The 16442-nt window shown below is 42.0% G+C and overlaps 1 protein-coding gene across 1 annotated transcript in view; it reads left to right on the forward strand.

Moving 5' to 3' along the window:
- The window catches only part of LOC109910660 (anoctamin-9), a 145068-nt gene that overhangs the window by 14275 nt on the left and 114351 nt on the right, over positions 1-16442 (forward strand). Inside the window, exon 2 of the mRNA XM_048607263.1 lies at positions 5372-5440. Coding sequence (XP_048463220.1) covers positions 5372-5440 — 69 coding nt within the window. The remainder of the gene's footprint in view (positions 1-5371; positions 5441-16442) is intronic.

Genomic DNA, 16442 nt, shown 5'->3' on the forward strand with positions numbered 1-16442 from the left:
TCCCCGCCTCTTCGACCTGTTTGTTTCCTCTCCACCTATCCTCTCCTCTATCCATCTTCTATCCGCCTCCCACTCTCTCCCTATTTATTTCAGAAACCCCTTCCCCTCCCCCTTTTCTGATGAAGGGTCTGGGCCCGAAACGTCAGCCTTTCTGCTTGGCCTGCTGTGTTCATCTAGCCCTGCACCTTGTTGTCTCGGATTCTCCAGCATCTGCAGTTCCTACTATCTCTAAAACAATGTTGGTGTTATGTATGGATGGAAAATACTGGGGAAGCAGATCAATGGTCCCAGTCCACAGCATTCGCTGAGATGATTCTTTTGCTTGCCAGGGCTTGCTGTTCTTCAATCTATCTTCTCTCGGCCGTTCACAGGAGGCACAGGTAATAGATACATTAACTACAAATAAACTGGCTTTCTTCAGGCTTTAGGTATTTTACGAGAGAGAAAGACACACCATCTCCTCTTCTGTAGGTCAATGGCTCTTGCCAGTACCCTTCACACCCACAAGCTGTTCAGCTAACAGATTGTTGATGTCAGGCTGACACCTTTGTCATCCACAACTGGTCACACCTCCATAAACTAATTGACTACTTTATGCCAGCTGAATCTCACTTTGTATGCATCCCCTAGAACTGGCCCATCTACAAACAATCATTCTCCCTCACTCTCTGAACAAAGAAGCAGTGTAAACTTGACCTACATTGAGTTTCAGTAACTTTCTTTTTGAAAAATGCATCAATTCCTTCTACAATCTTTGGTTTTAAAACAGTCACAGAATCACAGAATTTATACAGCACAGAAGGAGATCATTTGGCCTATCATATGTGCACTGGCTGTTTAAATGAACATCATTACCTCGTGCCAATCTCCTGCTTTCCCTCCAAATACTTGCAAACTGTTTCTGTCCAAATAATCAATCAATACTATTTCCAGTCCTTTTTCCATTTCAGTCTACAATCAAAAATGCAGAAAACTAAAAAGATACAATATTTACAAATAAGTCTTGACTTTCTTAGAAACAAGCTTATCTTGGGACTGTATTTGTGGTATAAAGTTAATTCACAAAATCGGATATTCATGGAGAATGCCAATGGACTGCGCCAATAAATTGCTTGGAAAGCAAAAATTCCGTAAATAAACTCTGCTACGAGATAGTATTTCTAACTAATCTACTTTTATATTTCAACTGAGGTGACAAAATGTTGAATTATTGTTTCTGCAACTAAACTAAAACTTCCAATCACGTAGGTCCAATGTATCTGGAAACCTGATTCCAGCTTTACATCTACCTCAAGGCAAAATAAAACTGGGTGGCTGGATCACCTGCTTTCTCCTCATTTTACTTTGAATGGATAATCATAAATCCCTGAGTGCCCAAAGATCTGCAGGATGAGAATCTGCCTGGTTACTCACATGACCCCAAGTTGACATCATCTGTAAATCGAGGGACAGCTGACAACTATGTTAAGGCACCCTGAGGCTTTTCCTTACAAAAGAAAAAGTTAACATATTTTTTCACCTCCTGTGGGAAAAATTGTAAGTTTTGAATAAAAAGTTAATATATCACTTTTAGGATTGTGCACATTAGTCCTGTCGTGTTTTGGATCTTTCCAAGGGGGCTTAGAAGAACTCACCCCAGCTGTAGCATCTGTGCTGCCTCTTTCACTGAGATATATTAGCTCAGTACAAGATCAGAACTAGAATCTCTTTTGGTCTGTACAGATTGGTAATACAATAGTACATTTATTAAAACAAAAATATACGTCTTCCTTTCCTGTACTGAAAATTTTTATTCTCATATGTATAGTTGCTTTAGTACTTGGAACCTTATTTGAACAAAAGAACTTTTCTGACCATACAAACAAGTAATGTCACTTCTGAGTTTAGATGTTTGTGTGATTTAGGTATTTAGGCCATACATCCCGAAGACTGATGGACCATATCAAACAACATGTTCCATTGAACATTCAGAACAGACAGCATATAAAATTTGATTCTTGGCATTAATAATCTTCTCTGACTTAAACCTCAGTATCACAAACACCCCGTATAACTAAAACAAATTTTGACTAATTCCGCAAATCCAAGGACTGCTATAAAGCAATCTGGCTTCTGTCTTGGCACTTATAGCAGCATTCTAGTAACAGCTCCCACACAGTACAGTGCAATAATTGCAATTGCTGTAATAATAAAGTACAAATGCAAGACTTAAGAGCAGGACTTGGCCTTCAAGCCTGATATCCCATTCAATAAGTATGGCTGATCTGGCTGAGGTCTCAACTCTACTTTTCTGCCTGCCCACCGTAACTCTAACTTTCCTGTCTGTCACAAATCTAAGTATCTCAGCCTTGAATAAATTCAACCACACAGGCTTCACTGTTTTCAGGGGAAGCCATTCCACAGACTAACCATTCTCCAAAATAAAAATGTTCTCCTCCTATTCATCTCAAATGGGAGACCTCTTAGCCCGTCAGTGTGGTGGTGGGGGGAGGGTAAACAGAGTCCCCATTTCAAGGTCAGGAGAGGGGTCCTAACTAGACAGGAAGAGGAGATTAGGGGAGTGGCTAGTTCAGGGGAAGGGGTGGAGAAGAAGAAGGGGAGTGCTGGTAGTCAGTTTTATAGTTGGCCAGGACTTACTACAGACTTTAATTTCTCCAAGTTTTTCTGGCTAACTATTAAGCAAAGTGATCTCTTCAAAGTCTCTGACTTTAACTCAGTGGTGGCAACCTTTCTTGGAGCCTTTTAGGTATCAGATAATTGCAGGATAATTGGAAGTTTCAACTTTGTGGGCAATTCCTGCAGTGTCAGCTGGGACTTCTGGATGGTTCTGACATGCAACTCTAATCTACACTTTAGCACCATTACCTTCTCATTGGAAGATCTCAGCCCACATTCTTAAATTGTGCCCTCTCATTTTAGTTGCCCCAGAAAATTAAACTTTTTTTGTTTGTCTACGAGGTACAGACTTCACTGGCTAGGCCAGCATTTATTGCCTGTCCCCCAGTGTCCATTAATATGTATCAGGAATAAGAGGGGCCCCAATACCATCCACCTCACTCATTTAGCTGTATACTATAGAAAAGTAGGCACACCACTACAAATCTTCCTCCAGCTTGTAAAATATCCATTGACCATTACTCTATTTTCTATCACTCAGTCAGTTTTGTACCTGTGTTGCTATCCTTTTTTATTTGATTTATTATTGTCACATGTACCTAAGTACAGCGAAAAGATTTGTTTTGCGAGCATTACAGACAGATCATTACAGACAGATCGTTACAAACAAGGACATACAGATCACAGGGTGCTTAGACTGAGTGAGGCATACAAGGTTACAACTGCACATAAGGTGTACAAAAGCAAGTCGACATCAGATTTAAAATTTGCAGCAGTCTAATAATAGTGGGGAAGAAGCTGCTCTTGAACCTGTTGGTATGTGTGTTTAAGCTTTTGTATCTTCTGCCTCATGGAAGAGGTTGGAACAGATTATAACTGGGTTGGGAGGGGTCTTTGATGATGTTGGCAGCCTTTCTGCGGTAACGAGAAGTATAGATGAAGTCCATGGATGGGAGGTTGGCTTCCATGATGGTCTGGGCTATGCAGACAACTTTCTGTAATTTCTTATGGTCCTGGGCAGAGCAGTTGCTGTACCAGACCATTATACACCCAGACAGAGTGCTTTCTATTGTGAATCTGCAAAAGTTGGTGAAGGTCTTTATGGATGTGCCAAATTTCCTAATCCACCTGAGGAAGAAGAGGTGTTGTTGTGCCTTCTTGATCGTCGCAACTACGTGGGAGGTCCAGAACAGACTGTTGGTTATAGTCACTCCTAGGAACTTGATGCTTGTGATCCTGTCGACCTCAGTTCCATTGTTGTGGATAGGAGCATGTCCTCCTTCTTTCTCCCTGAAGTCAATGATCAGTTCTTTTGTTTTGCTGACATTGAGAGAGAGATTGTTATCATTGCACCATGACACCAAGCACCCTATCTCCTTCGTCTTTCTGACTCCTCATTGTTTGATATCCGGCCTACAATAGTGGTCTTAACAGCAAACTTGTAGATGGCATTAGTTCGATGACTTTTATTCGAAGTCTTAAAACTTTCCTCTGAAACCTAATGTGTTTCATTAAATCAAATGGCTCCTAAAAGTCCATGTCCACAACATCATTAATTTACCCTCATCAAGCCTTTCTGTTGCCTCTTCCAAAAACTCAGCAAGTTAGTAAAACATGATTTCCCCTTTAGAAATCCATGCTGACTCTTCCTAATCAACCCACCTTTGCCATTTTGACTATTAATTCTATCCCAAATAATTGTCACTAGAAACTTCCCCCACTGAAGTTAAACTGACCTGACTAGTCTGTAATAGTTGAGTTTATCCTTATGATCTTTCTTGAACAAGGCAGTTGTCAGAAGTTTTAAATCTAAACCCTGTCATCAATTTTAAATTAACTTGCTTAAAATGGTGACTGTTCCTCTAAAAGCTCAATTTGGAATAGCATTTGTTTTGGAATTTTGATTTTTCAGCTTAGCTTTAATTTTTATTTAAACAGGGAAGGAAATCTGTTAATTGCATATTAATTGTGTTAAACTGAGTATAGCTGGTGGGTCAGAAAGATCTCCTGGCAATATGCATAATGTCCCTGCAACTCAGCCAGAAGCTCTGTGTTCACATCCCACTCCAGGGCATGGTAGCCCAAAGAAGACACATTCATAATGTGGCAAAACGGGTGGACTTGCATTCTGTAAATCCTTCCAATGTATGCCAATGGCAGGCAATAGGAATAGAGAGATCCCCGGTCACACACTCAATTGAAATTCGAGCCTCTATCATTATTAACCATAGCTCCAAAACTGGGTGTTGTCGCAGCAGCTGGATTCCTTGGGGATTCAGTTTGCTGGTGTGGATCAAATTGGTGCTGACAGAGTGGTGTTAGATCCCAGTTGTCCTGGGTTGCACCAAGACCAGCCTCCATGCCCTACTTATGGTGGAGATAGTGGAGTGTAGTGTCAGACGTGCCTTTAGGTAGAAAACAAGCTCCTTAAGACAATCTACACCTGTGGTCGGTGGGTCGTATAACATCTGTTATCAAGAGGCAGAGTTAAAGCTGGATGTTATTTGTTAATAATGTAATTGACATCTTATGCATGAACATTATTTTCTGTTGCAGGCACTTCATATTTTTCATCCAAAGCTTTTAACACAGATGTTTAATGAAGTGATGACATCACAGAATAACACCATCGTATTATTTACAGAAAGTGACACAGTTTGTGGAATTAGTGTCTCGGGCAGTAAGATCCACTTGGGTTACAGATGTGAACACAGTCCTTAGCCAGTTAATGACTCTCTACTATCTTTATTTACAGAATGAAATGATTTGCATTGTGCCCCATAATGAAGAGGAATGCCTGCTGCTTGAAGATAATGATATTCTGGTAACTTCTTTCTTTTATTTTCCCAAAAGATCTAATTAAACAAACCACAAAAAATAATGAACACTAATGAACATAGAAGAGTAACAAATGGCACTAGTTTATATTGATGTGTATAGAAGAAGAGTAAATGCTTCTTGAGTGCTCACTCACTTAGCTGTAATAGTAGGCACCCTTCTCTTTTTTTCATTTGACCTATTTTTCTAGTCAACCTGTTCAGAGATGTTATTACAAACCTCTGGAGCAGATGGGACTTGAACCCAAAAGTAGGGATGCTACCATTGCACCACAAGAGTACCCCTCTTTTCTCCTCTCACTCTGGTGCATTGAACCCTGCCATTCAGATACTTCATTAGTTAGAAGATAAGCAACACTCTATAAGACTCTAAGTCATAGGAGCAGACTTAGGCCATTCAGCCCATCGAGTCTGCTCCACCGTTCAATTAGATCATGGCAGATCTAACAGTCCTGTAGTCACTTACCTGCCTTTTCCCCATAACCCTTGACTCCTTACTGATTAAATCTCGCCCTTGACCAGGCTCTTCAGCCTTCTGCTGTAAAGAGTTCCATAGATTCACTACGCTCTGAGAGAAGAAATTCCTCTTCATCTCTGAGTTCAATTGATGACCTCTTGTTCTGAGATCATGCTATCTGGTCTTAGACTCTTTAAACAAGGGAAACGGCCCTTCTGCACTTACCCTGTCAAGTCCCGTAAGAATCTTGTATTATTCAATAAGGTCGCCTCTCATTCTTCTAAATTTTAATAAGTACAGGACCAACCTACTCAACCTGTCCCCACAATAGAATCCATATCCTAGATCAAACTAGTGAACGTCGATTCTTCCTGCCAAAGTGCATAACCTCACATTTACCCACATTATTTCCATCTGCCAAGCTTTTGCCCACTCACTACACCTTTCTGTTTGCTGTGGAGACATTTTGTGTAATCAGGGGAAGTGATGGCCTATTGGTATTATCACTAGACTATTAATCTAGAAACTCAGCTAAAGTCCTGGGGACCTGGGTTCAAGTCCCGTTATGGTAGATGGTGGAATTTGAATTCACTAGAATATTTGGAATTAAGAATCTAGAGTTGACCATTGTTGGAAAAACCCATCTGGTTCACTAATATCCTTCAGGAAAGGAAATTTGCATTCCTCACCTGGTCTGGCCTACATGTGATTTCAGAACCATAGCAATCTGGTTGATTCTCAACTGCTGTCTAAAATGCCAGTCAGCTGTATCAATCACTATGAAGTCTCAACAAACAAGTGGAACTAGACAGATCACCTGGCATCAACCAAGGCTCCAGAAATGACAACAGCAAAAGTAGCCCTGTGGACCCTGCAAAGTCCTCCTTATTAACATCTGGGGGCCAAAATTAAGGGAGCTATCTCACGGACTAGTCAAGCAACAGCCTGACATAGTCATACACACAGAATCATACCTCACAGATGATATCACAGACATCACCATCATCATTGCTGGATTGTCTTGCCCCACCAACAGGACAGACCCAATAGAGGTGGCAGCACAGTGCTATACAGTTGGGAGGGAGTTTCTCTGGCTGTCCTGAACATTGACTCCAGATCCCATAAAATCTCATTGCATCAGGTTAGACATGAGTAAGGAAACCTCCTGCTGATTACCAGGTACCATTCTCCCTCCTGCTGATGAACCAATACTCCTCCATGTTGAACAATACTTGGAGAAAGCACTGAGGGTTGCAAGGGTGAAAAATGTACTCTGGATGGGGGATTTCAATGGCCACCAGCAAGAGTGGCATGGTAGCAGCATGACTGATGGGACTGGTGTGCCCTAAAGGACAAAGCTGCTAGACAGAGTCTGTGACAGTTGTGCACCAACGAGAGGATATTTGACAACATCCTTATCAATCTGCCTGCTGCATTATCAGTAAGAATGACCACAGCACAGTTCCTGTAGAGATGAAGTCCTGCCTTCACTTTGAGAATACCCTCCATCACGTTGTATAATATTGCCACCATGCTAAATGGGACAGATTTCGAACAGATCGAGCAACACAATACTGGGCACCCATGAGATGCTGTGGGCAGCTGAATCATATTCCAACACAATCTATAAACTCATGGGCCAGCATATCCCCCACTCAACCATTACCATCAAGTCAGGGGATCTGTATGTTCCCCAACTGGAAACTGTGCATGACCCGGGAAATCCATTTCCTACTGAAGACCAGGCGTGCAACATTCAAGTCAGACAACCCAGACCTTTACAGGAAATCCAGATACAATCTCCGCAAGGCGAAGTGATACCAAGAGGCAATACCGGAATAAGTTAGAGACTGAAACTAACCATACGGACACCCGCCATTTGTGGCAAGGCCTACACAATATAATGGGATACAAAATGAAGCAGAACAGAAAAGCGGATAAAAATACTTCTCTTCCTGATGCACTCAATGTTTTTTACATTCTGTTTGAGTAGAATGCCAGTGAAATGGTGTGACCTGCCCCAAAAGCCTCGGATGCACCTATTCCCTCAGTCACTGCTGCAGATGTCACATCGGCCTTCTTGAGAGTGAACCCAAGGAAAGCGGTTGGACCTGATGGAGTCCCTGGCCGTTTATTCAGATCCTGTGTGGACCAGCTGGTGGGAATATTCGCTAACATCTTTAACCTCTCCGTACTACCCACTGGTGGCTCTAACCTCCATAATTATGAAGTGCTTTGAGAGGTTAGTCATGGCTCACATCAACTCTAGCCTCCCTGCCGCAGCGTTCCCTTGTAGTTTGCTTACCGGTGCAACGGGTCCATGGTAGATGCCATTTCCCTAGCCCTACACTCATCTCTGGAACATCTGGATTACAAGGATACCTACATCAGGCTTCTACAAATCGACCACAACTCCGCCTTCAGCACTATAATTCCAACCAAATTATTCTCCAAACTCTAAGACCTAGGACTGTGCTCTGCCCTCTGCAACTCAACTTCCTGATCCATAGACCGCAATCAGTGAAGACAGACAACAGCACCTTCTCCACAATAATTCTTAACATTGGTGCCCGGCAAGGATGAGTACTTAGCCCCCTGCTGTACTCCCTGTACACTCATGACTGTGTGGCCAAATTTCATCCGAAGTCCACCTGCAATGATGAGACAGAATGCAGAAAGGAGGTAGAATGCTTAGTGTCATGGTGATAAGACAACAGTCTTGGTCAAGAAGGTACAACAATGCTTCTTCTTCCTCAGGAGGCTAAGGCAATTCAGCATCTCCATAAGGACCCTCACCAACCTTTATAGATACCCCATAGAAAGCATTCTATCACAGCTTGGTACGGTAACCGCTCTGCCCAAGACCATAAGAAACTACAGAAGTTGTGAACACATCCCAGACCACCGTGCAAGACCACCTCCCATCCATTGACTCCACCTACACTTCTAGGTGCTGCGGAAAGGCAGCCAACATTATTAAAGACCCCTCCTACCCCAGATATAATCTCTTTCAACTTCTTCTGTCAGGCAGAAGATACAAAAGCTTAAACACATATACCAACAGGTTCAAGAACAGCTTCTTCCCCACTGTTATTAGACTGCTGAATGGATCTCTCAATTTTCAAATCTAATATTGATCTTGCTTTTGTACACCTTTTGAGCAGCCATAACTTTGTATGCCTCACTCTGTTCAATCACCCCATGATCTGCATATACTGCATGCAAAACAAAACTTTTCACTGTACTTAGGGTACATGTGACAATAATAAATCAAATCAAATCAGTGGATTTTGCAGGAGGGCGTGCCAAGGACAGCACCAGACATATCTTAAAAATAACGGATCATCCTGGTTAAGCTACCAAGCAGGGCTTCTTGCGGGCCAAACAGCATAAGCAGCAAGTGTTGACAGAGCTAAGCAATCCCACAACCAATGAATCAGATCTAAACTCTGTAGTCCTGGCACATCCAGTCATAAACAAAGGTGAACAATTAAACTACTCACTGATGGAGAAAATTCCACAAATAATACCATCCTTAATGATAGAATGCACATCAGTGCAAAACACAAGGCTGAAGCATTTACAACAATCTGGCCTCCAACAGTGGTACTCAGCATCACAGATGCCAGTCTTCAGTCAATTTGATTCTCTCCACGTGACTTAAAGAAACAGTTGGAGACTCTAGATACTGCAAAATCAATGAGCCCTGACAACTATTCAGCAACAGTGATGAAGACTTGTGCTCCAGAACTTGTCGCTCCCCTAGCCAAACTGTTCCAGGACAGTTACAATACTGGCATAATTACATAAGAACTAGGAGCAGGATTAGGCCGTCTGGCCCTTCGAGCCTGCTCCGCCATTCAATAAAATCATGGCTGATCCTTTCGTGGACTCAGATCCACTTACCCGCGTTCTCACCGTATCCCTTAATTCCTTTATTGTTCAAAAAAAATCTACCTTTTTTTTAAAAACATTTACTGAAGTAGCGTCAACTACTTCACTGGGCAAGGAATTCCATAGATTAACAACCCTCTGGGTGAAGAAATTCCTTCTCAGTTCAGTCCTAAATCTGCTCCCTCTAATCTTGAGGCTATGCCCTCTTGCCCTAGCTTCACCTGCCAGTGGAAACATTCTCTCTACTTCTATCTTATCTATTCCCTTCATAATTTTATATGTTTCTATAAGATCCCCCCTCAATCTTCTGAATTCCAATGAATATAATCCCAATCTACTCAGTCTCTCCTCATAAGCCAACCCCCTCAACTCCGGAATCAACCTAGTGAACCTTCTTTGCACCCCCTCCAGTGCCAGTACATCCTTTCTCAAGTAAGGAGACCAAAACTGCACACAGTACTCCAGGTGTGGCCTCACCAGCACCTTGTACAGCTGCGACATAACCTCTCTGCTTTTTATTTCATTCCCTTTAGCAATGGAGGACAAAATTCCATTTGCCTTCCTAATTACTCGTTGTACCTGCAGACCTACCTTCTGTGATTCATGCACAAGGACACCCAGGTCCCTCTGCATAGCAGCATGCTGCAACTTTTTACCATTCAAGTAATAATCCTTTTTACTATTACTCCTACCAAAATGTATGACTTCACATTTATTTACATTGTATTCCATCTGCCAGACCTTTGCTCACTCACTCAATGTATCTATGTTCCTCTGCAAAGTTTCACAGTCCTCTGCACACTTTGCTTTGCCACTCATCTTAGTGTCATCTGCAAACTTTGACACCCTACACGTGGTCCCCAACTCTACCCGACAATGTGGAAAATTGCCAGGTATGTCCTCTACACAAAAAAGCAGAACAAATCCAACCCAGCAATCATGGCACAATCAGTCTACTCTTGATCATCGGTCAGGTGATGGAAAGTGTTTTCAATAGCACCATCAAGCAGCACCTGCTCAGCAATAACCTGCCCAGTCTGGGTTCCGCCAGGGCCACTCACCTCCTGACCTCATTACAGCCTTGGTTCAAACATAAACAAAAGAGCTGAATTCTACAGGTGAGGTGAGAGTGATAACGTCCATCAACATCAACGCCTCATTTAACCAAGTATGTCAAGGAGCCCTAGCAAACTGGGATCAATGGAAATCAAGAGGCAAACTCTCCGCTAATTGGAGTCATATTAGCGCATAGGAAGATGGTTGTGATTGTTGGAGTTCAGTGTTCTCAGCTCTGCAGGAGTTCCTCAAGGTCGGGATCTAGGCCCAACCATTTTCAGCTGCTTCATCAATGACCTTCTCTCCATCTAGGGTCAGAAGCGCAGATGTTTGCACAATGTTTGGCACCATTTGCGACTCCTCAGATACTGAAGCAGTCTGTGTTCAAATGCAACAAGATCTGGACAATATCCAGGCTTGGCCTGACAAGTGACAAGTAACATTCGCACCACACAAATGCCGGACAATGAGTATCTCCAATGAGAGATAATGTAACCGCTCTTGTCATTTAATGACATTACCATCACTGAATCCCCAACTATCAATATCCTGCGGGTTTCCATTGAACAGAAACTCAACTGGACTAGCCATATAAATGCTGTGGCTCCAAGAGATCAGAGGGTAGGAATCCTGCAGTGAGTAACTCACTTCCTGACTTTCCTGTACCTGTCAACCATGTATAAGGCACAAATTAGGAGGGTGATGTAATACTTCCCACTTGCCCAGATGACTGCAGCCCCAACAATACTGAAGAAGCTTGACACCATCTAGAACAAAGCAGCCGCTTGATTGGCACACTTCCACTTCCTCCACTATTGACGCTTAGTAACAGCAATGTGTACTATCTACAAGATGCGTTGCAGAAATTTGCCAAATATACTTCGAAAGCTTCTTTCAAAACCACGACCATTTCCACCTAAAAGAACAAGGGCAGCAGATATGTGGGTACACAACTACCTGCAAGTTCGCTTCCAAGCAACTCGCTATCCTGACTTGAAAACTTGGAAATCCTTCAGTTGCTGGGTCAGAATCTTGGAACTCCCTTTCAGTTTACCTACAGCACATGGACTGCAGCAGTTTGAGAAAGCAGCTCACCACCACATTCAAGGGCAACTAAAGATGGCCATTAAATGTTGTCCAGCCAATGAAGCCCACATCGTACAAGAGAATAAAAAGAATCCTCAGCACTTGCCTTCCTACTGATTTTTGTTAATATCTGCAAACTTGGCTATAGTGCAATCACTATCCTCAACTGTATTGATATTAATTGCAAGTTTATTGTCAAAGGTTGTCTTCTCCCTTTTTATTTTTTTTTTGTTCATCTTTTGATGGTTTTAAAATCTTTTCCAATCCTCCAATTATCACTAATTTTTTTGCCACATTGTATGTTTTTCTTTCAATTTGACACGATCCTTAATTCTTTTGGGTAATTATGGTTGTCTTAAGCCTTTCCTAGAATCCTTGTTTCTCACTGGGATACATCTTTGTTGTGAGCCATGAACTCTTTCTGAAACATCTACCATTGTTCCTCAGTTGTCTTTACTGCTAAATATCTATTCCAGTTCACTCCATCTAGCTCTGCCCTCGTTATTTGCAATTACCCTTCTTTAAGTTTAGCATGGTTGTTTCCAATCCAATTTTCTTCCTCTCAAACTGAATGTTAAATTCTGCCATATTATGGTCACTGTTTCCTGGGGGATCTTTTTTTGACATCACTTATTAAACCTGCATCATTACACTCGAAAAGAGCCTGACCCCTGTCTGGACCCACAACATATTGTTCTTGGAAACTGTCGCAAATACATTATGAAACTTCCCTGAAGCTATCACTGCCACTCTGACTTTCTCAGTTTACAAGAAGATTAAAGCCACCCATGACGTATGTACTACCTTTTTTTAAATGCCCTCATAATCTCTTGACTCATTCTTTGCCCAACCATACTGCTATTGTTAAGGGGACTATAGACTACTTCTCCTAGTGTCCTCGCCCCTTTTCCTTACTTCTTATCTCCACTCATATGGATTCTACATATTCTGATCCAAGATAATTTATTTCATCCTGTACTATTAATGCCACCTCACTATCCTTTTCCTCCTGCGTGTTCTTTTGAAAAGTCACAGACCCCTGAATATTTCATTCCCAGCTTTGATCTCCTTGTAGCCATGTCTCTGCAATGGCTATAAGATTTTGTATTTCTGTATATGAGACCTGTATTTCTTAATTCATTTATGTTGGTCCAAATACTACATGCATTCAAGTAAAGAGCCATTCAGTTTGCCTTGTTACCATTCTCCACCTCTCCATGCTTAACTCTCTTTACTGCTGTTTTTCAAGGTGTGTACCACTCTGTTCTTCCTGTCCTATTCTGGGTACCATTGTCCAAATAGCTGCCCTGAAATGCTGCCATATTCTCTTGCTTTGTAAGCTTATGTTTCCCCTCATCCAAAATCTTCCCCCATCTAATTATTAATTTACCTGTCTACAGCCCTAGCTACTCAATTCACCAGGATATTAGTATAAGCATGGTCTGTGCAAAGCTTCCACTTGTCCCAATAGAACTGCTTCTTTCTACCCAGTACTGGCGCAAGTTCCTCATGAACTGAAATCCATTCTACTCAAACTAATCAGAACCACACATTTAATTCCATTATATGAACCCTATATCAGTTTGCCAGTGGCTCAGTGCTGATCTCGAGATTATTACCTTGGACTGTTCACTGTGGATCCTACTGGTATCCAACAGCTTCCAGCAACACATTGCCCATGCTGCCATCACTGTCGTTTTTTAAATGAATTGCTCTAGATTCCCTTCTTTGTTCTTATATTTTAAAAAATTACCAGTTTCAATCTTGTACTTAACCAACATTTTTTTAAGAAAAAGAGAAAAACGCTGGAAATCTAAATATAAACAGATAATATTCAATTTACTTTAAAGATTTGAAATACTAACCAGTCACACTCACAATCAACATCTTTCCCTGCAATTGTCCTGTTGTGGTTTGTGACGTCACTCTGCTGCTGGTCTCACTGCAGCTTGGTCTCTCCTACTCACATCTCACTCTCGACAATTTATTTATTGCAATAGAGTCATTGAGTCATAGAGATGTACAGAAGGGAAACAGACCTGTCAGTCCAACTTGTCCATGCCGACCAGATATCCTAAATAAATCTAGTCCCATTTGCCAGCATTTGGCCCATATCCCTCTTAAACCCTTCCTATTCATATACCCATTTAGATGCTTTTTAAATGTTGTAATTGTACCTGCCTCCATCACTTCCTCTGGCAGCTCATTCCATACACGCACAATCCTCTGCATGAAAAATTTGCCCCTTAGGCCCCTTTTAAATCTTTCGCCTGTCACCTTAATCATATGCCCTCTAGTTCTGGACTACCCCACCCCAGGGAAAAGATATTGTCTATTTACCATATCCATGTCCTCATAATTTTATAAACCTCTATAAGTTCATCCCTCACTCTCCGATGCTCCAGGGAAAATAACCCCAGCCTATTCAGCCAGGCCCGATACCTCAAACCCTCAAACCCTGGCAAAATCTTTGTAAATCTTTTCTGAACCCTTTCAAGGTTCACAACCTCCTTCCTATAGCAGGGAGACCAGAACTGTATACAGTATTCCAAAAGTGGCAAAACCAATGTCCTGTACAGCCACAACGTGACCTGCCAACTCCTACATTCAATGCACAGACCAATAAAGGCAAGCATACCAAACACCTTCTTCACTAACCTACCTACCTGCGACTCTACTTTCAAGGAACTATGAAACTGTGCTCCAAGGTCTCTTTGTTCAGCAACACTCCAACCTTACCATTAAGTGTATAAGTCCTGCTCTGGTTTGCCTTTCCAAAATGCAGCACCTAAATTATTTATCTAAATTAAACTCCATCTGCCACTCCTTGGCCCATTGGTCCCCTGATCAAGAGTTTGTTATACTCTGAGGTAACTTTCTTTGCTGTCCACTACACCTCCAATTTTGGTGTCATCTGCAAACTTACTAACCATACCTCCTATGTTCACATTCAAATCATTTATATAAATGATGAAAAGCAATGGACCCAGCACCGATCCTTGTGGCACACCACTGATCACAGGCCTCCAGTGTGAAAAGCCACTCTCCACTACTACCCTCTGTCTTCTACCTTTCAGCCAGTTCTGTATCTAAATGGCTAGTTCTCCCTGTATTCCACGAGATCTAACCTTGGTAAACAGTCTACCATGAGGAACCTTGTTGAACTCCTTACTGAAGTCCATATAGGTCACGTCCACTGCTCTGCCCTCATCAATCCTCTTCACGGTTTCCCACATACGAAGCCATGTTGACTATCCCTGATCAGTCCTTTCCTTTCCAAATACGTGTAAATCCTGTCCCTGAGGATTCCCTCTGACAACTTGCCCACTTCTGATGTCAGGCTTACCGGTCTCTAGTTCCGTTGCTTTTCCTTACCACCTTTCTTAAATAGTGACACCATGTTAGCCAACCTCCAGTCTTCCAGCACCTCACCTGTGGCTATCGATGATACAAATATCTCAGCAAGGGGTCCAGCAATCACTTCCCTAGCTTCCCACAGAGTTCTAGGGTACACCTGATCAGGTCTCAGGGATTTATCCACCCTTATGTGTTTTAGGCATCCAGCAGCTCCTCCTCGGTAATATGGACGTTTTTCAAGATGTCGTTATTTATTTCCCCATGTTCTGTATCTTCCATATCCTTCGCCATAGTAAACACTGATGGAGAATACTTGTTTATTATCTCCCCCATCCCCTGCTGTTCCACACATAGGTGGCCTTGCTGATCTTTAAGGGGCCTTATTCTCTCCCTAGTTACCCTTTTGTCCTCACTGTATTTATAAAATCCTTTTGGATTCTCCTTAACCCTTTTTTGCCAAAGCAATCTCCTGCCCCTTTTTGCCCTCCTGATTTCCCTCTTAAATATATTCCTACTGCTTTGATCTCTGCTGTCTATACCTGACATATGCTTCCTTCTTATTCTTGACCAAAACCAATGTTTCTTGAGTCATCCAGCATTCCCTACTCCTACTTGCCCTTCACCCTAACAGAAACATACTGTCTCTGGACCCTCAATATCTCATTTCTGAAGGCTTCCCATTTTCCAGCCATCCCTTTACCTGCAAACATCCACCCCCAATCAACTTTTGAAAGTTCTTGCCTAATACCATCAAAATTGGCCTTCCTCAAATTTAGAACTTTAACTTTTAGATCCGGTCTATCCTTTTCCGTCACTATTTTAAAACTAATAGAATTATGATCACTGGCCCCAAAGTACTCCCCCACAGACACCTCAGTAGCTTGCCCTGCCTTATTTCCCAAGAGTAGGTCAAGTTTTGCACCTTCTCTAGTAGGTACATCCACGTACTGAGTCAGAAAATTTTCTTGTACACACTTAAGTTCCTCTCCATCTAAGCCCTTAATACTGTGGCAGTCCCAGTCTAGATTTGGAATATTAAAATGCCTCACCATAACCACCCTATTTTTACAGATAAAAACCAGAAGAACTGCAAATGCTGTAAATCAGGATCAAAAACAAAGTTGCTGGTAAAGCTCAGC

This window comes from Rhincodon typus, chromosome 17 (genome assembly GCF_021869965.1).
Source record: "Rhincodon typus isolate 14 chromosome 17, sRhiTyp1.1, whole genome shotgun sequence".
Taxonomy (NCBI): Eukaryota; Metazoa; Chordata; class Chondrichthyes; order Orectolobiformes; family Rhincodontidae; genus Rhincodon; species Rhincodon typus.